Source organism: Tachypleus tridentatus, chromosome 13 (assembly GCF_004210375.1).
Source record: "Tachypleus tridentatus isolate NWPU-2018 chromosome 13, ASM421037v1, whole genome shotgun sequence".
NCBI classification, from domain to species: Eukaryota; Metazoa; Arthropoda; class Merostomata; order Xiphosura; family Limulidae; genus Tachypleus; species Tachypleus tridentatus.
The window spans coordinates 129,516,100-129,540,631 of NC_134837.1; the positions used below are offsets into that span (position 1 = coordinate 129,516,100).

At 32.9% G+C, this 24,532-nt stretch overlaps 1 protein-coding gene across 4 annotated transcripts in view; it reads right to left on the minus strand.

Moving 5' to 3' along the window:
* The window catches only part of Strip (striatin interacting protein), a 61,862-nt gene that overhangs the window by 14,371 nt on the left and 22,959 nt on the right, over positions 1-24,532 (minus strand). For 2 of the 4 annotated variants that reach the window (XM_076481909.1, XM_076481911.1), the window contains exons 6-12: positions 20,835-21,023; positions 16,450-16,821; positions 13,085-13,156; positions 12,054-12,125; positions 11,068-11,165; positions 10,469-10,696; positions 6,926-6,992 (exon numbers count right to left, since the gene is read on the minus strand). In XM_076481909.1, the coding sequence (XP_076338024.1) occupies positions 6,926-6,992; positions 10,469-10,696; positions 11,068-11,165; positions 12,054-12,125; positions 13,085-13,156; positions 16,450-16,821; positions 20,835-21,023 (1,098 nt within the window). Of the gene's footprint in view, positions 1-6,925; positions 6,993-10,468; positions 10,697-11,067; positions 11,166-12,053; positions 12,129-13,084; positions 13,157-16,449; positions 16,822-20,834; positions 21,024-24,532 lie in introns of all 4 variants that reach the window. The other 2 variants (XM_076481908.1, XM_076481910.1) reach the window with 1 other exon arrangement.

Here is a 24,532-nt window from a genome sequence, read left to right on the forward strand (position 1 = left end):
CTCACCACGTACAAGAATCCACACCGAGGGGATTTGTTTGGGAGGAACGTTGAGGTCCAGCAACAAAGGCAGATAAATCCACTGTAGGCTTGCCTGCACCCATGGCCTGATAAAGAATGTTAGTTGCTGGTGTGACACCCAAACTTCAAAACTCAAAAGTCACAGGCTGGGGATCCAAGTACGTAATGAAAGCTTTTATGCTACTTTCAGCTTGTAACTCAATATGGCTACCAGTTCAGTGGTGTGTTACATATAAAAGTTTACCTAAGTCACAAAATGTTAAAAGATGTCTGTGAAAACCTTACTTATTTTTAAATGTTTGATACATTATTTTACACTTCAATTCAATTATAATATTATAACAAAAAGAGAAACGTTTTTGTGGAAGAAGATTAGGTTGTGAATTGTTAGGTTTAGTTAGATTATTTTGCACAAAACTACATTAAGTTTTAATTTTTTCCACAAAAAAGAACTGTTTGTTATACCAAATTTATATTACTCTTTATCAATCAAAGTAACTGAATGAATGGACAACGAAAAACTGTTTAATATATTAAATCAAAGTTGACTGACAATTTAAAACATTTATTAGCTCACAGTCTTGATTTTGTAAAAATATTATCATTGTTGTACATCAGGGTTTGCATTTTTGCTTGTAGAATTTTGCCCAAAGCCACTTCATGGGTATATGCATTAGCAATCCATCCCTAACTTTGAATTGCTAGACCAGAAAGAAAGTAGCTAGTCTACACTACCAATTGGCAACTCTTAGACTAATATAATGGAATAGAATACTGCCTCATCAATATGCTTCCACTTTGAGCCACGTTCAGGTGGAAAGAGCATTACAACCAACTGGCCAAGAAAGTATTCACAATCAAGAAGTATGGATTCAACAGAATACTAAAACAATCAGTTAAATAAAATAACTCTTTATTTACATAGGGAATATATATATAAAACATAGGTAAGATAACATGTGATACAACAATACAGGATAAAAATAATCAGCATTTTCTTTGGATTATTAAAACTGCACTGAAAATGATTAGGCTTAATGCTACTCTAAACCTGCTGCAATTAATTACATGAAATCTTGATTTCCTTATGATACTGAGCAGTATCTTAGTTTCACCCACAAACAATTTTCAAAGATTCCTGACCTCTCTACAAAGTTAAACCACTTCCTCTTATTGTGTCATTTATGGACAGATAGATGGAATTTACAGTGGGTCATCCAATGATAGCCAACAATCTTCTGTGCTACCATGAATGCATGTGGCTAGAAAAACTACCCATGTGACTTTAAACCTGTTATTTACAAAAGCAAAATTGATGACACACACTTGCTATTTCAACAATCAAGTCACACTTTCAAATTCCTTTTTTACCTTAATTCCCAACACCTTAATATCAAGTATGCACATGGATATCAATATCCATTAGCTTTAACACTAGGGACTTTCACTTTTTTTCCCCCCTTTATATTGTGACAGAGTTTAATTGATTTTAGCCACTGAAGCCATGTGGCAATGAGCTAAACAGCAGATGATACAAACTTTTTGGCAGCAATGGAACAATGCTATAGGAGAAAGCAACAAGTTTCTGTAATTCTCTTAGCACTTAATAAGAATGGAAAAATGGATCAGAATAAGCCAATAATCCATGTAGAAGTAAAATTTAATGTTGAGTAAATGGAAAAGATCAGAAAACACCAACTACTCAACAGAAACTTTAAGGAGCTGAGACTAATTTGAAGTCATGAAACAGCAGTGAACAGGTAAACTGTGTTCTGGAGGCAAAGTCAAAGAAAATTAATTGGAAAATTTGAAGATTAACATTCTGTATATCCACTTTTATTATCCAAAGAAACTGCCTTAAAAAACTCATATTTTCCATTTTGATTGATGAGGTAGGTCTCAGACAAGTTTTCAATTCTCTGATTTCACAGGAACTAAAAAGAGACGACAGTAAAAACTTGGAGAAGCATAATAAACTATTTCTGCTGTCTCCTGTGCCATGAATGAGTCATGCAAAAGAGAGTAATACTCTGTCAATTTTTAAAACCATGACCATTAACCCAAATATCAACAGGTGGTAGAAATAAGAATTATTGAAATGAATACTCTAAAATAGTACTGACTTATATTCAAACGAACTATTATAATATTTTTTTCACTGTACATAGCTCCCTATAATGTTACACATACACACAAACATACACTGTCACCAAGATTTTTTTATTTTTAGTTGTACATGTTCCCTAATCAAATTATGTGAACTTTGTAATGTTAATACAAGAGTAAAAATATCTTGATAATGAAAAAACACCAAAAGTTTGATGTTCATAAGTACATTGTTTCTGATGTTAGTTGTAATGTTGTGTCCAGGAAAAACACTTACTACACCAATTTATCATCATACAATTTAAACAGCTGGTATAAGCTCTACTTAAGCCTTCAAAGTTGCCACGTTTATATTTACAACATTCATTGTTCCATATCACCAACAGTTGGATAAATGCACTTTTTGTTTACAATTTTATTTAGAGGTGTTCCTAATTTTGATTTGATAAACTAGATTGGTTGGTTGATTTAGTGTTTTATGGCACAAAGCAGCTAGGCTATCTATGCCAAAAGTCTGGTAAAAAGGTAAAAGTAAAGTAAATGTAGTAAAATTCATAAAAGGAAATGAAGGTAAAACAAAACATCATTGAAAAACATAAATAGCGTAAAACCAATGTTGATATCTTGTCTACAATGTTAAGAGAGAAATCAGAGTAAAAGAAGTTGTAAAAGACATTTTATGTAACATAATGGTAATTATCATAACCTGCCACGAAGACTAACAGGTAAGTACAAGAACCATCGTCAGTCACGTGAAGTTGGCCTTTCCAGTCCTGGTTCCAGGTTATGTGACATTACAGCCATTATCAAAAGGTAAAGCAATAAAAGTGTTAAAAGACATGCAGCAAATTTGTAATAATAACTCGCCTGGATGACTAACGGGTAGTTCAAACAGTAGCGTTAATCACCTGAAGTTGGCCTTTCCAGTCCTGATGTCGAGTTATTTAATGTTATGGCCATTTTCTAATTTCAAATAGAACTAGAGAGATTGTGACTCTTTAAAGGGAACCACAATAAAAAAGGTTTAATGAAGAAATATAAAACACTTATATGACATTGAAAAGATTAATGGCCATTAAAAAAACTAAAAACTTTATCAAGGTGGACAGTGTTACCGTCACCAATAACACTGTCTAATGTTATGGACAAACCATGGGACAGAACATGTTTAAAATGGTGCTGTCATTGAGAGTCGTAACGATGGCATGAAAGTAAAATGTGGCTTATAGTGATCTGACTATACACAAACTACACATTAATGCATCAGTTCCAGATAAAACAAAACGATGGGTTAAAAAACTGTGACAAATGCGTAGTGTAGTTAGAACAACTTCCTCCTTCCGAACCTTACGGAAGCTAGATGGCCAAAGCCCAATATAGGGTTTTATTTGAAAAAGCTTGTTGTCGCGTTGCTCACTCCAAGTGGACTGCCAGCTGGCATAGAACCAAGCCTTGAATACAGGACCATAGTTCATGTACAGAATAGGCACAGTAGTGATAGTGCCTGAGCAGATAGATTTTAGATTTAGCTGCTGTGTCTGCAAGCTCGTTCCCACGAATACCAACATAACATGGGATCCAGAAAAACTGGATAGAAGTAGCAGTTGATGAGAAATGGGCCAGTCGGTTTTGAATATAAGCGAAAACAGGGTGTGAGCCAACGTGTAGTGATTCCAGGGCCAGTAGAGAACTAAGCGAGTCTGAAAAAAATAGTGCAGTTGGAGTACTGCTCAGCTTCAATATGATCCAGGGCAAGAGATATGGCATACAGTTCAGCAGTGAACACAGAAGCTGTAGAGGGGATTCTGCGTGCAACCACATAACCGCAGCAAACATGGCAGAGCCCACACAGTCACCTGATTTAAAACCATCCATATAAATTCGAATGGAAAGATTGTTCGAAAGATTTTCAGTAAATAAAAGAGGGTACTTCCAATCATGAGTATCTGCTTTTTTCAGATGACTGAAAGAAAGGTCACATTTGGGGGCTGCTATAAGACATGGTGGGATGGGCTGACCAGTGGATTCTGCAATGTTATCCAAGGATAGACCAAATTTATCTAATTGCGCCTGGACGCAAAGGCCAAAAGGAGCAGTGGCAGATCGTCTGTTCTGAAAAAGTATGGCCCACCGAGGAAGGAAAACACAACCCCAGGTAGGATGCTTTGATAAGGAATGAAATTTTGAAGAATAAAGTAAAGACAGTTGCAAACGGCAAAGGTGCAAAGAAGGTTCATGAGATTCTACGTATAAGCTCTGAACTGGAAAGGTGTGGAAAGCCCCAGTGCAGAGTCAAAGTCCTTGGTGATGAATGGGGTCCAGCATCTTTAAGGCTGAGGGTCTGGCAGAGCTATAGACCATTGATGAATAGTCGAGTTTCGATCGAATAAGAGCACGATATATCTTTAACATAGAACATCGATCTGCTCCCCAACTGGCAGTAGAGAGGACACGGAGGATGTTCAGTGCTCTTGTGCATTTAACCCGTAGCTGCTTTAAGTGTGGTATAAAAATCATCTTACGGTCAAAGATCAATTCCAAGAACTTGGTCTCAGGGACCTCAGGCAACAAAACTTCACTGATAAGGAGTTCAGGATCAAGGTAAATACCCCGTTGGCAGCAAAAGTGCATGCAAACGGTTTTAGAGAGAGAGAAATTAAAGCCGTTTGCCATGGTACACTTCAGTAGATGATCAAGGGCAGTTTGTAGTTGCCGCTCAATATATCTCATGTTCAACGACTGAAACGAGATGTGAAAGTCAGCGACATAGAGCCCATTTGCAACAGCGAGAGGGAGTTGTTCAGTGATGGCATTAATCTTTATACTGAAAAGTGTGACACTCAAAACACAGCCCTGAGGGACTCCAAGTTCCGGTACAAAAGAACAGGAAAGTGTTGAACCCACACGAACTTGGAATTTCCTGTCCATTAAAAATTTTTAATAAACATGGGTAAATGGCCAAGTAACCCATATATATGGGGCCTCACAAAATGCCATAACTTAATCCAAGATTCCTTCTGGCTTTGATGTCTTATCCACCTAGCATGTGCACCGATGAAGGGCCTGCTGAAAGAGGTGGTGTGGGGTTTGAAAGTGTGGGATATCTGACCGAACTGGTGGTAGAAGAAGTATCCCAGGCCCACGGGCCTGCTGAAAAGTGGTGTTTTGAGGCTTCCATGCCATGTGGCAGGCAGGATTCCACCATAGACAAGGATATAGTGGAAAACATGTTGAGGTTTTGGGAATACATTGAGCAGCTGCTTGTATAATACAGTCAGTTACTGCTGCCACACAGTTGTCTATTGATGGCTGACAGATGATGGCAGGATCAAGTTCTGCAAGAGTAGTGAAAGTGGACCAGTCTGCCTGATCCAGCTTCCACCGGGGGCACACGGGTAGGATGGCATCGACCAAGGCCAGTCTCTCTCAAAAGTATAGGAAAACAATCTCTGCCTCGTGGATTATTGTCAACCCTCCATGAAAAATGGAAGAATAATGAAGGGGAGCAAACCGAGAGATCAATAGCAGTAAAGAACTGACTAGGTGCGTGAAAATAAGTGGAAGGACCAGTACTGAAAAGAGAAAGGTTGTGATCAGAAAGCATACACTCTACAGAGCGACCCCTCCTATTAATAACAGCACTTCCCCAAAGGATGTGATGTCCATTAAAGTCCCCCAGAAGTAGAAAGGGAGATGGTAACTGTTGAACGAGAGCATCAAGGTATGATTGATCATATGTCTCTCCAGGTGACAGGTAGAGAGAACAAACAGTGACTGTATGACCCAAGGAAACACGGATGGCTACGGCCTCCAAGGGTGTGTTGAGTGACAAAGACAGGGTCCCCACCCTGCTGATGAACCAACAGTGCCACCCCTTATGTACTCAGCCATCACATGGCCTGTCATTTCTGTACAGAGAAAACTGCCGAAAGGTCACTGTATCAGCAGGTTTCAGAAATGTTTCTTGTAAGGAAAGACATACAGGATGGTAAGAAGCAATCAGTGTTTTGATGTCATCTAGATTAGAATGTAAACCTCGATAGTTCCATAGTATCAAGCTGGCCATTTTTAATGACGCATAGGCGAAGTGGCTGGAGAACCATTCTGTTTATAACCACGTCTTTTTTCCTTACTGTCCTTATTCAGGGGATGTGTTAGGGTTGGGCCCCTCAACCACCAGGATCCTCTTCTCCCATTTATGGGTTGCCATGCATGGCAATCATATGGGTGGATGTTTAGATCCCAGAGAAGGTAACCTGAAAGAACAGAACCTTCCCTGGGAGGTCCCCTCACCATGTACAGAAATCCACACCGAGTGGTGATAAACTACAGCAAAAGCAGACAGTCAACAACATTCGCTGTGCTCTCTTGTCTGAACATGAGTGAAAAGTTACTATCACTTTTATGGTGCACTTGTGGACCAAAAAGTTGAAGCCATTTTTGTGAAAATGGGTTGTGAACTGTGAATTATCAGACTTACAGCTTGAACAGGCTAATGGCTAAGTAATATCCAGTCATATCAATACAGTTAATATCTGGAATTATTGCCATACATTGCTACAATTCTTTTACATTTTCATTATTATAAAGAAAGATAAATTTATTTCTACACAGTGGAAATTAATACTACTACGGTACCTTTAAAAATCACGAATGAAATGGTTTGTGGTACCAGACACAGAAAAAAAAACTCAAAGCAACTGCTCTTCTCTAACAAGTACATTTTAAAAACTAAATTGTTTTTTAAGATGCTACATCAAATCTCACTTGCTAATATATTTCTTCATAAAATGACCCACCAAAGTCTCAGCTGTAAGTTCAGGCTGTTCACCAATAACACATGCAGGAAAATCAATGACTGAGATCCTGTAAGAAAAATCAACAGTAAATACTGCAGTCTGTGAACGATAATAACTAATAAAATTACTTACAAACTATATTATATCACTACTGTTATAACATACTGTAATAAAATTATTATATAACACAAACCCCATTCTGTGTCCATAACATTACAAAAACTTGTTGTGATAAACATTTATAAAAGAAACACTTCTAATCACAGTAGTCATCATCATAATTGTTCTAATTATTAATTTATTAGTATATTCATTTCTTTCCTATTATTAATAGATACTAATCACTAACTAGGTTGTATCTTAGGTTTTATCACTTTCAAGGAAGCTTTTAATGATGGTAACCGATATTTTATCCCAGATACTAACTAGTGTATATCCTAAATTCTGATTTTTAATCTGCTGTCATTTTGAAGAAAGTTTTTAATGGTGAGAGCTGAGATTTTATTGTTGGTTATTGCCCTATAAAGGTTAATTTGTTAGCTGCTCACCTCTGATACCACTTTCATAGCTCTTATACAAGTGTCAGGTTTTTCTGACTTTTATGCTAAGCTGATGGTGTATATTATCAGTTAGGTAGAAATATCAGCCTTCATTTATCTTTCCTTCATGTGTTTTGTATTATTCAAATTTATTTTGCAGTAATCTTCTCTAGGGCGATGGGTTATTTGAGATAGACACATACTACAAACTCCTGTATTTCTGTTATATTTCACAATTCTGACTACTGTTAAGTCTTTCTTTTTCTCAATTAAATTGAAGATTTCAAATTCTCAAGGGATGTAATTATTGATGGTTTAGCTCTCCACTGAATCTTTAGGTGGTTTGATATTTATTAAATATGCCTGTATTGTGTCGTGGCTCTTCTTGAATGTTGTTCTGCCTTTATATATATATATATACACTGTCCTGATAATTATGTTTTTCAGACATTTAACAGCAGGAAATATGGTTTATTGTTCCATTTATCCACTGTCAGAATGGTTGTGTTTTTCTTCATTTTATCATCTTTTGTGTTACAAATCTTCTATATTCTGGAAATGTATGGCTTGTGGGTACATCACAAACTAATTGTGATGTCTTTTGAGGTCATTGTGAATTCTTTTATGGCATTTACAATGTGAACTAATTTCTTAACAGGTATACATGTTTTACACTGGTAACATTACATTTTCATGAATTTTAATAAATTGTAGTAGAATGTTTTCTAAAAACAAATCCAAATTATTTGAATTGAAAGGTAACTTTTCATGTTTTGTGAGTTGCCTATTCTATATTTAATAACCCATGTTTTGCAAATAGCCAATTCTGTTTAATAACTAATGTATTCACTTCATGACATTCTGTCTAGAAATATAGCAAACAATTCTTATGCCTGCATTGTTTTGGGGAGACAGGGCTAAGATCAAGACTTCTGAACAGTAAATATTTAATGTGTTGTCCTCAAACAAAAATACATCATAAAGTAATGCCCAGATGGGTTCAAGGAGTTTGTGTGTTTTACTAGAAGACATTCACTAACTAGCAGGAAAAGAACATGAAAACCCAAAGACTTAAACACAAGCTGATAAACAATACTGGCATCAGACTCTGCTAGCTTCACATTATAGGTTATAGATCATCACTGTTACAGCATTTCTCGATCTTATATGTACTGTGGTATTTGTTTCAATATTGAAGCATGGTTTTATTGGATTTCTGATTTAGTATTTCACTTTGGGGGGTGTTGACAGATTATATAACTTAAAGTACTTTAGAGATTATGTAGATTCACTATTCAGAGTCAAACTAGACAAAATCTCACAGAACTGAAATAAAAGAAAATTTAAAACTCTCATTCCAGAGCATAATTTTTTTATAAAACAAAACTTTTATAGAACAGGAATTTACGTGAAACACACACAGGTACCTCAACTACAAGTCAGTCTACCACAACAGTGTAAAGACACATCACAGACTGCCTAGTTTCACTATAAATCAGTTTACCACAACAGTGTAACAGACATCACAGACTGTCTAGTTTTCACTATAAATCAGTCTACCACAACAGTGTAAAGACAGACATCAAAAGACAGATAACACAGACTGCCTAGTTTCACTATAAATCAGTTTAAAAGAACAGTAAAGACAGGCACCACAGACTGCTTAGTTTTTCACTACAGTCAGTCTTCCACAGTGTAAAGACAGATACCACAGACTGTCTGGTGTCACTATAAATCAGTCAACCATGAAGTGTAAAGGCAGGCATCACAGACTTCCTAGTTTTAACTACAAATCAGTATACAATAACAGTGTAAAGACAGACACCACAGACTGCCTAGTTTCACTATAAATAAGTCTACCACAACAGTGTAAAAACCAATGTCACAGACTATCTAGTTTCCAGATTGAACAAATTCATAATACTCCAAATTCTAAGAATAGTAAAGATAAATATCACTAACAAAAGGAAGTCACAAGGTTTGAAAAGAAGAATTTCAATGCCACACTACAATGTAAATGCAGTAAGAATTTCAATGTCACACTACGACGTAAATGCAGTTGGTACACACCAAAACAATTAAAGGCCCAACAGAGAGCAAAAGTACAACAGACAACTATATCTTTGTGAATATATTTGACCAAAACAAAAGACCAATAAAAATTACAATCCAGATGTTTCACATGCAAAACACTGTAATGCCCATCTGCAATAGCATATGATGACAGAAAAGAATATCATATGATAGACTGAAATAATACAGAAGTAATGTGATGTGAACCACACACATGAAAGATAAAGGTAAGCCTTCTACATTCATTTAAGTGCAAAATTCTCACTCAACCAAGCACAAAAGTTACTGAAACTTGAATTCATGGAATCCTAAGCGTGAAAACCTTGAATAAGTGGATATCACAAAAGCCCTTCAACCAGAAAGACCCAACCAGCACTAAATTCTGGCCACTTCCCACTGCAGAGACAGACCTACTTAAAACTTCAGAAATCAAAACATACAATAAATTAGATAGTAATTAGTATCTAACAATAATAATATAGAAAATTATCATTTAAATAATTACACTTAAGTGATCCTATAGGTCACTAACAATAACTAAAACTGATATATGATTGTCACAACCTTACCATAAGTTATTAACTGTTAATTATTCAGCAGGGATACACACAGTTTCAATTACATCTTTGTTTTAAAATACATACAAACAATGAGATGCACAAATATCCCTGTAATACCATACCATACAAATCATCACACTAAATCTGTAAGTTTCTCTTAACACAGAACATTCCAATAGCTATACTGCACAACACAGCTAGCAATTACAAGTGAAAAAAAATAAGATGATAAATATACGAGGTGTCTAGAAATTATATTAACATACATTCTGTAGTAAAAATGAAATAAAATCTTTCACACTACACCTTCAATTTCATTTTAAAATATGTAGCAAATAATTGTTTAATCAACACAATTACGTTTCACTCACGTATTTTTTGCACCAACGTATGACATTATATTTTGATTGAAGAACTTTAACACCAGGGGTATGCAGTTGGCAAACATAAGTTGCTGACTCATATACTCAAACTGGTACACGTGGTTAATCTTGAAATGTTTCAGGAGAAGAAGTAAGATTCCAGATATTGCCTTAACGATAATTTCTTTGTGTCGATTGACATCAATTCCTAACTTCATCGACTGTAAAACAGTCATCCTATAAACAGAAATCAGTTAACTAACAGTTAAATTAGATTACTAAAAAGAAAAAAAAAGAAGAACATGAACAGATAATGAAGGAACAAAATTTTTTTTCACTGTTTGAATTCTTACATACAAGTTAGTATAATTTAATATCTTACAGAATAGTATGCAAACTAACCTAGCCTGAAATAGCCTTTCACATGAGATATGGTGTTATGAAAATACTTTACAGAACTTTTAAATATTTCAACAACTCTGTTTGTTAACAACCAAAAAACAATAGTTGCTATTTCATATTTGATAACCTACATTTAATCTCTTAGAAAGAAATCTTAGAGATAATAATTCTCTTAGCTAGAAAACTACTACAGTTGTTTAACTTACGGCATTTCTTCTGGTAAAACATCAGAAATTATGTTGATTGACTCTGTTTTAGCTTTAGATGTAGGTGCTGCAGCAAGAAGTATCTTGAGTAGTGCAATCTAAGCAGCAAATGTTTAACTTACTATATGTACTTCAGTTTAACTTCACAATCATATAAATAGGTACTAAGATGAAATTTCAATAATGCAATAAGAAAAATACTTATAGAATTTGATGTTAATAAATGTACTTCATTTTAAGTTCTCACATTACTGTTATATTAATATGTTTAACAGGGATTTTCCACAATGCAATCTTACAAGTAGCCACAAATTTCAACCTACATACCTCAATTTAGCATTATGAGACAATGATCATATTCACTACTAAAACTTTGAAGTACCACAATCTTAAAATCAAAATTACTAATTTCAGCTACAACTGGATGCATGACATTTAGAGCTTCCTCAAAGTAAGTACTCAGCAATGGAATATGACAACAGTAATTTAGTTATATATTTATTTATAAAATCAAAAAAGCCTAAGTAAATACAATGTAAGTTACACTATTTATTTAACATACTTATGAATTGAAAGTATCTATAATAATTACTAAAATAATATCTAAGACTATCAGACAGTTTTTAAAATTGCAGTGCTCACTGAAAGTGTATGGGTTTATTATAACTATCATTGTATTGCAGTTTCTCTTAATAAAAACTGAAATGTTAGCAGAATGAAATAAACTGAGTGAAAAAGGTTTTCCTTCCTTTCATTATTGGATATAGTTTGATAGTTGCATTTGATAACTTTCTCCACTATAACAAAAACAGTTTATAAAATGATGATTCTTCACCCCCTCAAAAAACAACAAAAACAACTGGTTTTATCAATTTAAAAACAACCAGATTTTTAAGTGCATATTATTATTTTAAATTGAACTTTCTGTCACAAGATATCTAAAAGAAAAACGTTTAGTACACATAATCCATTTCATTAATTCTTACCATATACTGGGGAAGATTAGGAAACATCACTTGATAAAATAATTCAACAGCATTCTGAGTAACATTACATTCCTTCTGGAATAGTTACAGAAAAATAATTACCTATTTGTACTTATTCAGGTCCCAAAGTTAATTTTCATCACACAAATCAGTCAGAACAAAAAGTGCAGTTAACAGTTTAAATGGCAAAATCTGACAAAGCATTAGAAACAAATAAGTCTTAAATGTTTGATAAAAATAATGTTAAGTGAAGATTTTAACACATTCTTCTTAACAGTGTTTTAAAGACTCTTTTGTCTCTCATTATCAAGCTAAAACAATAAGTTTGGGTATAGAATGAAAGACCTCTTAAGGCAGTGATCTGCAAAAGACAAAAAAAAGATCTGAATGCTATTTTACACACTGAATAAATTAAGAGTATCTAAAAAAAAGTAATTGTATTTAATTATTTTTATCTTGAAATGAGTCTGGTTAAAAAATTAAAACTTTCATGATTATAACACATTATATATCTTTTTAAAAGCTCATTTTAATAAAACACTAATGAGAAAAAAATGAAACTGATGAACAACCTAAAACCAGTTGAAACAAACAAGGGTAGTTATAAGTGAAAATTAAAAAGTTTGACATTATTTATTAGTTTCTTTGGTAAAATACAGAATAATATTACTGAGTTTCATACAGGTAAAAGCCATCTATTGCCACAAGATTTTCCACAAAGAACATTTTATCAGTGTACGGATTATGCTTATTACAATTCACATAAACAAACAACATATTTAGATTTTAAAGAAAATAATTGTACAAAGACATTCTGTTCTAATAATATGAAATATTACACAATAGTTTAGATAAAAAAATTATTTTTTACTATTGTATACACAGTCTCAATTAGTCAGATGTGACTTTATTATATTAATTTAAAATATCAAAGAAATTTCTCATGTAGCTTACAGTTTTTTTGTGAGCTGTGTTTTCTTCTTTAGTAATTAATTTGCTCTGACTGATACAGGACTACCAAACACACTTACCTGAGATAAAGGGTGCTTTGCAATATCCTCTTCCTTCTTAATTTGTATTTCAGCTAAGGATGTATACATGTGCTGAATAACAAACAAATTAGTACATTTATTGCAGAGCTAACTAATGGAAAAGTAACACATCATAACAATCTATTAAAAAATTAACTTACTCCTGATGTAAATCTATTATTACCAATACATAAATTCAATCATGCTTATTAAAGCATAATAAAGTCTTATGAATTGAGCAATGTTTTAACTTATTCCTGTGCAAACTTTGAAATAATCAACAGACTAATATTGTTTTTACCTCAACATCAAATTCTAGAAAGTTCAAAATTTTCTATATGTTTTTGGCATATACATAAAACTTTTCTTACATATGCTGAAAGTAGCATGTGACAGAATATGGCACAATCTAATATACCCTCTTTTCTGTAATAGTCTGTTTCATTTCACTCCATACAGAGTGCACATTATATATGAAAGCTTGACAATGGTTAAGAACGGTAATTGCAGATCTATGCAACCACAGTCATTAAGTTGTAAATTTGATGCCAAATATTCAGTTACAGTAGAATTTATTTAGGAAGTTCCATCTGAATCTCTGTTTGCTATTCAGTTTATATATCACGACCATACAAAATATTTCCTAACACTATATAGAACATATGGTGGAGATTAAGCTCCTGTTGATACGAGTAGAGAATGAGAAGCTCTAAGTCACTGGAAGAGATCTTGGCTGCCACATCAACTCAATCTCTTATTTGTGATGACAAGAAACCCACTTGGTTCATTTGGTGTATTATGGCACAAAGCAACTAGGCTATCTGTGCCAAACATCCAGTAAAAAGTTAAAATTAGTAAATTTCATGAAAGGAAATTAAGGTAAAATAAATAAAATGTTTAATTTTTGAATTAAAGACATAAATAGCATTAAATCCAATTTTTACATCTAGTTTACAGTGGTAAGAGAAAAACTACAGTAATACAAATTGTAAAGGACTTTCTGTAGCATAACTGTAATTATCATAACTTGCTAGGAAGACTAACAGGTAGCTTCAAAAACCACCATTAGTGACCTGAAGTTGACCCTTTCAGTTGTGGTTCTGAGTTATTTGATGCTATAGCCATTTTCTAATTTCAAACTGAACTAGATTGACTTTGATTCTTAGAAGGGACTCACATTAAAAAAAGGTCTAATGTATAAATTAAAAAACTTAAACAGCATTAAAAAGATTTATGGCCTTTAAAAAACTAAAAACATTTCTAAGGTGGACAGTGTCACCATCACCAATAACATTGTCTTATGTTACAGATAAAACTTGGGACAGAACATGTTTAATGGTGCTGTCATTGAGAGTCGTAATGATGGCAAGACAGCAAAATATGGCTTATTGTGACCTGAGTGTTACACAGACAACACAGTAGTGCATCAGTCCCAGATAAAAGAAAATGATAAGTTAAAAAACTGTGACAAATGCATAGTCTAGTTAGAACAACTTCCTCTTTCCAAACCTTATGGAAGCAAGATAGCTAAAGTCGAATAGAAGGTTTTATTTGGAAAAGCTTGTTTTCATGTTGCTCACTCCAAGTCGACTGCCAACTGGCACAGAGCCAAGCCTTGAATACAGGACCATAGTCCATGTATGGAACAGGCACAGTGACAGTGCCAGAGCAGATAGATTTAGCTCCAGTGATGGTGAGCTCATTTCCATGAATACCAACGTAGCCCAGTACCCAGAAATACTGTAGTAGTGGAACAAAGTGAAGCAGCATATGTCCGAGATGAAGTGGTGGACAGCAACTTTTAAGCCTCAAAGTAAGTAATGTTTTGTATCAATTTCAAATGCTGCACCTCTTTTTCTTCCAACAATTTAGGGCAAAAATGAAAGTAGGATGGGAAAGAGCCATTGCAATTGACGCAACAAGGGTCCATTTCACACTCATAGACAATGTGGTCCTTGCCACCACAACAAGCACACGTCAAGGAACCACAACATGATGTCTTCGAGTGACTGAACTGGTGACACTGAAAACATCTGAGAGGGTTTGGAATGTATGGCTGTGCCTTGCAATTAAGATAACCTGCCTTGATGGTGGCAGGTGGACCTGGTGACGTAAATGTCAGAATTAGAACATTGGTCGGCATCATAATTCCATCTTTGAAAGTGAAGACACGCCTCACTGCAGTAACTCCTGACTCAGAGATGTTCTTCACATCCTTCTCAAAAATAACTTTTCGTGATGAATTCAAAGTAGCATGAGGTGTAACCTCAATAGGTATACCCCCAATTGCCTTTGAATGGAAGAGGAGTTCATTGTGTTGAGATGTGGATGTTTCCCCCAATATGTCACCAGAGTAAAGCTTCTTTACTGACTTTTGAGAGTCAGTAAGTCCCTCTAGTCCCTTCTGAATGAAAAAGAGAGACATCTGCCCTAAAAGTTTGTCTGAAAGAGATTGTAGTACAAGAAAATGAGGTACAGATATTGAAGATTTCTGCTCAGAATCTTCAAGATGTGGTTGTTTACCTATGGACTGTTTTTCACTATTTTAAGTTTTTATTTGGAGAATCCATAATAAAAAAAAAAGAATATTTCGGTGCCCACTGACCCCACCCACCATGGAGCCCTACAAGGGGATACACTGCAATGCCAAACAAAAACACTGCAGCAATGCCAGGGTTTCATGAGCACTATTCCCAAACATCAGCATCACTTACAGTGTCCACAGTATCTGTTGAGAACATCAAACACTGGTACTTGGTTGACTCTAGCCCAAGTGGACAAGATGATTGACCCAAGCATCTACAGGAATTCAAGGCCAAAGTGGTGTGTTAGGGTTGGTCCCTCAACCACCAGGATCCTCTCCTCCCCTTCACAGATAACCTTGCAGGGCAAATAATGGGTGGATGTTATGATCCCAGAGGAGTTAAACTGAAAGAACAGAGCCTCGCCTGGAAGGTCCCCCCTCACCATGTACAGGAATCCACACCGAGGGAAAACCCACTTAAAGTAAAAATTTATCTCAGCATGGCTGATACAGGTATTAACACTTATATAGCAGAGAACAATGTTTCGACTTTCTTAGGTCAACCTGAAGATGACTGTTGTTTCAGAAAAAAATTACTAATTACTACTAACTAGAAACTTGAAAAAATTCAAAGTATAATTTCATCAGAATTTAATATTCAAAGTATACTAACCATGACTGTGGAATGTGGCCATAATAATAATTTTAAAGTTTAAAGGCAAATGTTTCTGTAGACAAACAACATTTTCTATTTATAACCAATGAGGCACTGAATTTTGATTGTGCAAACTAATAACATTTATCATTGTATAAACGTTAAAAAGTCAAATAAAAATCATACCTGTTTCAAAACCTTTAATCCTTCATGGATAGGCTGAGGGAGACCAGCCAATGAAGATCTGTCATTATGTAGTTGATATCCAACAAACTTCATTCTTGTATGATCCAAGAAGTTTTCTATATCTTTCTGACGTACTTTGGGCACCCAAGGAAGTCCCTTATTAGGTAACAGCAAAGCATGGCACTGCACTCCACTTGGAACTGGTGTAGATGGTCGAGGGGAAGGTGGTCTAGGATCTTCATTAGTTAGACGAGTTTCATCAAGAGCAATCTGTCGTTCTTCAATGTCACGAAGTTCTTCATCAGTACCATTTTCTCCTTCCATATCTTGAAATCCCAGAGGATCTTCCATGCTACTTTGTTTTGCTAAACTCTGTAGCAACAAAGGGAAGAAGGATGTATGCTGTGTATTTTAATCACAATCTTAAATTTCACATTATGGAAAAATTAAAAAACTACAGGTAAATGGAAACCATTTACACTGACAAGTCCAGAGCTTGTAGACAAATCTTTTCTAAATTTTAGAAATTTCAAAATTCTACCCATCCCACCATTCTTTGTGTTCAAATCACATTTTAACCATTCTTGTAATTTGTTTTATCTACTCTGAAGAAACATAGTATTTGTTCCAGTGCTTAATGTGTAACTCTATAAAAAACTAAATTCAATAAACATGATGAGAGAAGTGTATAGTATCCTGGCACTCTGATACATAAATACACCATGAATTTACATACCTCATTTACCCTTGTTAATTAACTCTTTCACGATGGGTCATGGGTCAAAAACCATGCCATTGCATTTGTTGACTTGCATTTAAAAATTTATTTAACTGTTATTTTATGAATTTATGTCAATAAGTTTGGAATTGAATTGTAGATCACAATTCAAGCTTTAATATTATATACAAGCTAATTCCTTAATTTAAAATAAATATTAAAAGAACACATCTAAATAGAGATTTTAGTGAAGCACATGGTATGCTGAATGCAGCACTGGTTGAAATTAGATGTTTGTGAGGTCAAAATATTAAGTCTATAGTTATGTACAAATTAGGAACTAAAATGAGTAATGTTGACAAGCTTCAATATAAAATAAGAACCTCATATCTTTTTATTTTGTTGAGATATGTAGTGAATCAAACAAAGTGACCCCATTCACCTCTTTCCATTTTTGGAAACAGTCCCTTATATACACTTCAACATGTGACATATGAATAAGCAGTCAACAGCTTTTTTAAGTCTAAATACAGCTTATTACCAAGCTTAATAAATTATAGTGGAATTCTATGGTATCAGTATAGTTGTTTACAATTTTTTGGTTATTCAACTGTACACAGAAAACCTTAAAAAGTTTTGTCTGGTATCTTCAATGTGCAAAACTATAAAAGGCTGAGCAACCTATGTCCAGTAGCAGCTTAATACAAAGGTTGTAGTGAGAAGAGATAATTATTTGCTTTATTTCTTGATTTATTGTTACATATTTTAAGAAAAATAAACTTAATAACTAATTTCTAAATAGTAATAATCTATATACATATATATATTGTATAACAATTGAAATGTGACTATATTACAAAATACTAGTGCACTAAAACACAGCCAAGACAGAGAAAACTAAAGGTCAGTTTTATATTACTGAATATACAACATAAGTGCAAATGCACCACATCGATGTAAGTTATGTAATGTTAGCCAAGCATGACTGGAAGGTCAATATGTTAAAAAATAATAAATATATATGTAAATATACTGTGTTATGAGAATTAAGCTACTTGGACTAACCATTTGTATTTTTGTGTTATAACATGTAGTAATTCTAGCATGAAAAATACATAATTTAAACTTCCTTTTTTTATGATGGTTACAAGGTTTGTCAATTGACAGATCCCCACATAGTCAGAGTATAGAAAATAACAAAATATAAAATCTTACTGAAAACAAACATTTGAAATGTATTTAACTTATAGAGATTATGCAAATAATGTTAGAGATTTTTTGAATGAAAAGTAGTTTTTTAATCACAATATTAAATCACTTTGCACTCAGAATAGTAACGAAACAGACCATTTTCACAAACAAATCTTTAGTAAAAATATTTCGTTAAAAACTCAGATTTTTTGCATACAAAAAACAATGCTAATAAAACTAAAGAAATAAATTATTCCTGAAAAATAATTGTCCTAAGACTTCATATTATAAACCTTGTAAATATTCTTGTCACGTGTTGGATAATTTATAACTATGAAAACAAACAAACAACATTTTCAATTTGTTAAGATAAATTATGGTGACACTAGATTCTCTCTCTACAGAGATAATTATTTGCAGGTAGAAATCAAAGAATATAAGAAATATTCAAATCAGGTATAATAAAATGAAATTTTTAATTACTGCTTATATAATTGTAATTCCATTAGCAATGTGAAAAACTTAAAATAATTTACAAATGTACAAGGTTAAACATCAGATACTTTAAAGAAAAGTTGTTGATACTGATTGAAGTTGAAGGAACATATTAACATGCTTACATTTTGTCATATACACTAGAGAAAAACTGTAGAAACATACAGGTATGCTAAAAAAAATCAACACGTCAAAGAGCTTAAAGTTTGCTTTACTAGACAAAGTTTAAGCAGTACACGAGGCCTGGCAGACTTTTATTTTCCCTTTCCAGTACTTCCTATTTTGCTATAACTGTTTGCAATTATATAGGAGTGTTATCTGTGTAACAGCTTAACAACTTAATAGTGTTACATATAGTCACCGATAATTCCTCCGTGTTTATTAATTTTAACAAATCAGTTAAATGACAAAGTTAATTGACAATCAATATTTTTTAAATTGAAAAAAAAAAAAAAACGAATTTTAACTTGCCAAACCATTTATATTAAAGCAATTTCACATTAAGTAACTCTGGTTATATTTGTAGCTTCTAATTAGTAAAGAATATATTAATCCTTAAAGCTTGGTGGCAGGTGTACTGCTACATCTGACGTTGCATTAATAAATGTTAATAACTCATAGAAATCACGATGTCTGAAACACAAACATGACATGGTAACCATGGATATTATTAAAATATTTGAAATTTTTGATGAATTTATGATTTTATTACAAAAACTTCTACATAATGTAGCTACTAATCATGCTATTATGCATGACCTATTTAACTGTTGATACAGAAGTAGAATTCATACACATATCATGTAGATCTCACAATATCATGAGCTAAGCCATTTTGTTGAAAGGGGATGATAAAAAAATGTGCAATGCATTAAAACTAAGAAAAATTAGAAGCATTTATTTTTATTCTATTTTACATATTAAAATGGTTTTATATCCTCCTCTAGCATGTGCTAAAAAAAGACATTATAATTTCTACATTTACTTAAGGAGCAAAATATGAAAATAGTGTTCATTGTGGCACTAAATTACAGTACTTATTTACAAGTTCTTATAAATATAAAATTAACTATCAAAGCAATTACTTCAGTCAAATAAATAGATAGAGAGAAAGTTGTCAATTTATTACCTTTTAATGACATAAAACTAACAGAAGCTATTAATAACTTACAAGACAAAAGCCCCAAGTAGCCTTGAAATGTGAAAAGAACTTTTATATCTTCACAAACTTGAGTAAGTACAAAACAAAAGACAGTTATAAGTCACTTAGTAATCCTAGTTTCACATCTATATTCTTACTATCTCCAGAAACATGAATCTTGTAAAACAAAAACTGTAAATATTTGGAATTTTATAGCTTTTGATATCACTATCTTCAAAAATTCACTGTTTACAAGCTATTTAAAGTAAAAATAAGCCTCAAATAAATGCAGTGCAGTAACAGAATTAGTATTACAATTAAGAGAAGAATGTATGAGACCACTATATGTATGAGCTAAATTACCAATCATTCACATTTCAGTACGTTTCTCATAACGAGTTGAGAAGGTGATTAAATTTATTTGAAAAAGAGATTTTTTGCCTTGACTTTTCATCAATATTACATGTTATGATTATCCATTAATTGTTTTGAACAGAGCAGCACCAGAAAGTTACAATTCATTTAAGAACTTGTATATAAAGGTCTACAACAAATAAATTGAGAAAAAAAAATCTTAGTTGAAAGACAACATACTGACCTTAAAAGGATTAGAATTAAGTTCAGTATGAATAAGAATCATTACACTTTTAGCAACTATTATATTCAGTTAGATACAACAAAAGTGTAAACATCACTTGTTTATCCCAACAACATCAAGGGACTTGCACACATCACAATGACAAAGTATTTAGATTTAATTATTTATATACAAAACTAATTATATTAATTTTGTCTCTCATACATTTTATAAATCATTGATTTGGTGCACAGCTAACTTACTCTTTTAAATGGTCTGTTGTTTCTCCTTTGCTGTTGAGCTTCAATTAAATCTGCAGCTGAAGCAGGAGGCGAGGCAGCCCGCATGGTCCTTGTGACCTCTATAGTATCATCAGGAACTGGAGATAGCCCAGCTTCTTCTCGATACTTTGTTTTTAACTTACGTAACTCTTCAGTGCCTCCAAGAGACAACTGTAAACATCAAAGGAACTATCTTAAATTCTATGATAAATAAGAAAACAATTTATTTTTACACATCTTGTTTCATCATGGTAATAATTATGTAGATTATAATTTTTCTGCTTCTGTTTTATTATATGATAAATCATAAACCAAATTAATGGTGTCAATCAATTTCACTGAGGTGACATAGTTTCGAACAGAGCATCTGCTTTTGTATTATTAATAACTAGTAGCAAGTTTTAAAAAATTATAATTCTTAAGGTGCAAAATGTGGCCTTAACTTTCTTAGAGACATTTGGTGCTCCTTTAAAAAGCTTAAGTACAGGGTGAAACAGGAATTACCAGCAAATAATACATAAACAAATAAATACTACAGTTGAAACCTCATTATATTTAGAACTTGGCTACAAATACAACCTAGGAATGTCCACTGAAACATTGCATTAATTAATTATTAAGTTTACGTAATTCATAAAGCTGTGTATTAACACCCATGTGATGATTTCATCAATCCAATAAACTTACTCACTACAGAATCAGCCAAACTGCTACCTCCAAATGACCTACATAGTTTCCATACTGTAAATTCTAAAATATTTTGTTTATCTTCACAAAATTTTGCAAGATTTCAAAATTAATTAAGCCTTTTATAGACAAAAACCCAGAATTTTTAATGAAGTGTTTTACATAAAACTTTTCTCCATCAGTATAGGGTGTCAAAGTGTTGACAACTCTGAGTGCAAAGTGATTACGTCAAGATTAAAAATATTTTTCTTCATCTGAAAAATCTCATATTTCATCTGCCAGATCTATAAAACCTAAATACACTTCAAACTTTTTCAGTAAAACTTTATATTTATTCTGTTATTTACCCTAATTATATACAAGGCTAATTGCACCTCATGAGAAATGCGTATTAATATTCTTTGAATATTTTATCTAATATAACCTAAAAAGTTTCTAATTTTTATATATTAGATAACTTTAATTAAATAATGCACCAAAGAACACAAAATAATAACATGCTAAAAGCAAACAATGTCCTATAAATATCACAGTATTTCTGGCTTTCTAACTGTAAGATAAGAGCCATTAAAAATTCAGCTAAGCTCACTGATGTGTTTGTGGAAATAAAGCTTGAACTACAAGTGAAACTGACAATTCTCTGCACAGAATACAACATAATATGTTACATCATTTGATAGCTTAATACTTTGGTTTTCTATTTATTATAAATAATATAGTACTAATTGTCAAAAAGAACTATTGGCACTTTTTGATTTTATGGCTCTGTAACAAAATAAGATTGAAGACTATAACAGTTATGCTTTGCCTCAGTGAGAACAATATTACACTGAGTAACTTACATTAAATTCCATACTTTTCAGAAGGTTGGTAAATAACCTAAAGAGGAAAATCTAAAGAACAAAGGCCACAATTCTCACACTACAGGACATTCAGAATTTTGTCAAATATTACCTAATAAAATTAAGAAATTAAAACTGGTATTAAATCTTGAATTATTATCTGTGCTCTGATGCCAAGTTTATTATGTATCATGATAAGAAAGTGCTATAAATTTTAAATATAATTCATGAAAACCTTGTGAGATGCCCATAGTAAAAATATTAAGTCTTTCTAATTAATAAAGCTGTGTAATAACAGGCATATGATAATTTCATCTACACAAAAATTATCAATCTTCTCTAACTAATAAATCTGTATTTTAAGACACTAGTGATACTAAGCATCACAATATTAAGATCACAATGTGACAAGTATTATGTTAAATTTTGTCTGTAACTGCATTTCAAAAGGAAAAGTACAAAATATTGATCATTTTCTGACTTGTTGAGCACAACCTCATGTATAATGAAAGAAAAAAGTAAATAAGTATGCAGAACTGATGTTGTACTGCATACAAATACATGTTTATTGAATTCTAAAAATATTTCACAAGCACACAGCATTCATATTTCATTTTAAAATGGGCAGCTCTAAGAAACATAGTTATGCTACTGTTCTCATGTAATATCAGAAATAAATAAGAATGACACTCAGTTACAATATAAATACTACAAATCATATGCAATGAGCTAAAACTATACAGAATATCTAAACTTTATCCAAAATGAAAATTAAATTCAAAAGTCTGAATGTAACTGTTATTTAACTCTAGTAAGTATAATTTTCATTTTACTTTTTTATGTGACATACTGTATTTTCACATAAATACACTGCTCCCTAGTATACACCAAACATAATGGAAAAATACTCTATAAAACATGTCCTCCGCAATCTACAAGAATACTATAAAGACTAACAACAACAACACACACACATATATAGACCTGAAGAAGAAAGGTGAAAGACTTTCAAAACATCACCTTCTATACTTGTGTTTCTACAACAGCCAGTTACCGTCCATTCAATAAAATTCACCACTAGTGATTTTTATATCAATTTATGAATTTATCGATACTATTAAAAATTGTCGTAACAAATTACTGCTGTACAATATCTGCTGTCGATACCAAGAACAGAATACTTAAAAAGTAATATGGCTGAATTCAAGTTGAATGTTTTTCAGAATGCAGAAGAATACAGCAACAGAGATGCTTGTCACGTGTTTGAAGTGGACAAAAAATCTGTTCAAGAATGATGGAAACAACCAAAGTTAAAAGAAATACCAAAAAACTATATGAAACATGAAGTGTGAACATGCAAAGTGACCAATCAAAAATATCTGAAAGGTTGGGCTATATCACAGAGATGTTGAATGTTCAGTAACCAAGATCTTAATATGCCTTCAAGCATAACAAATAGCCAAGTAGATTGGTATTGCTGCTTTTGGTGTTTCAAAGTAATGAAACAAAACAGACTATCTGTTACAGCCAGAACAACTGTTGGCCAAAAGCTATCCATGGACTGGAAAGTTAAAGTGAAAAGCTTGTCAGAGTTTGCTGAAACGAAAAATACAGATTTGGATGTCCATTTACCACATTTTCTCAGTAACACTGATGATGTGCCTGTCAGTTATGATATGCTACTGTCAAAACAAAAACTTTCAACAATCACCATCACAACTACTGGACATGGAAAAAAACTAATTTGATCATTGTATTGTCCTGCTTCATTGATGGGACCAAGGTCAAACTGATGGTCATCTTCAATGAAAAGCACTGCCCAAAGATAATTTTTCCAATGGCCTTTTTGTGAGGACAGACAAAATAAACTGGATGAATGAAGACAAAATGGAAGAATGAGCTGAAAAGCTGCTTGCTATGGAGTCCAAGGACCTTCTTCACCACATAAAAATTTTTTACTGTACATGAGTCCATAAATGCTATTCCATCAAGATGAAATTTAAAAAATTTACACTAAAATAGCCATGATCCATAGAAGGCTCAGAAAGAAACTGCAGCTACCTGACAATACCATAATCAGTGTTCAAACTGAAGTTGTGAAAATGTTGGGAGAAAAGAATGATGGAAAGAAGGCACAAATATACAGCCTCT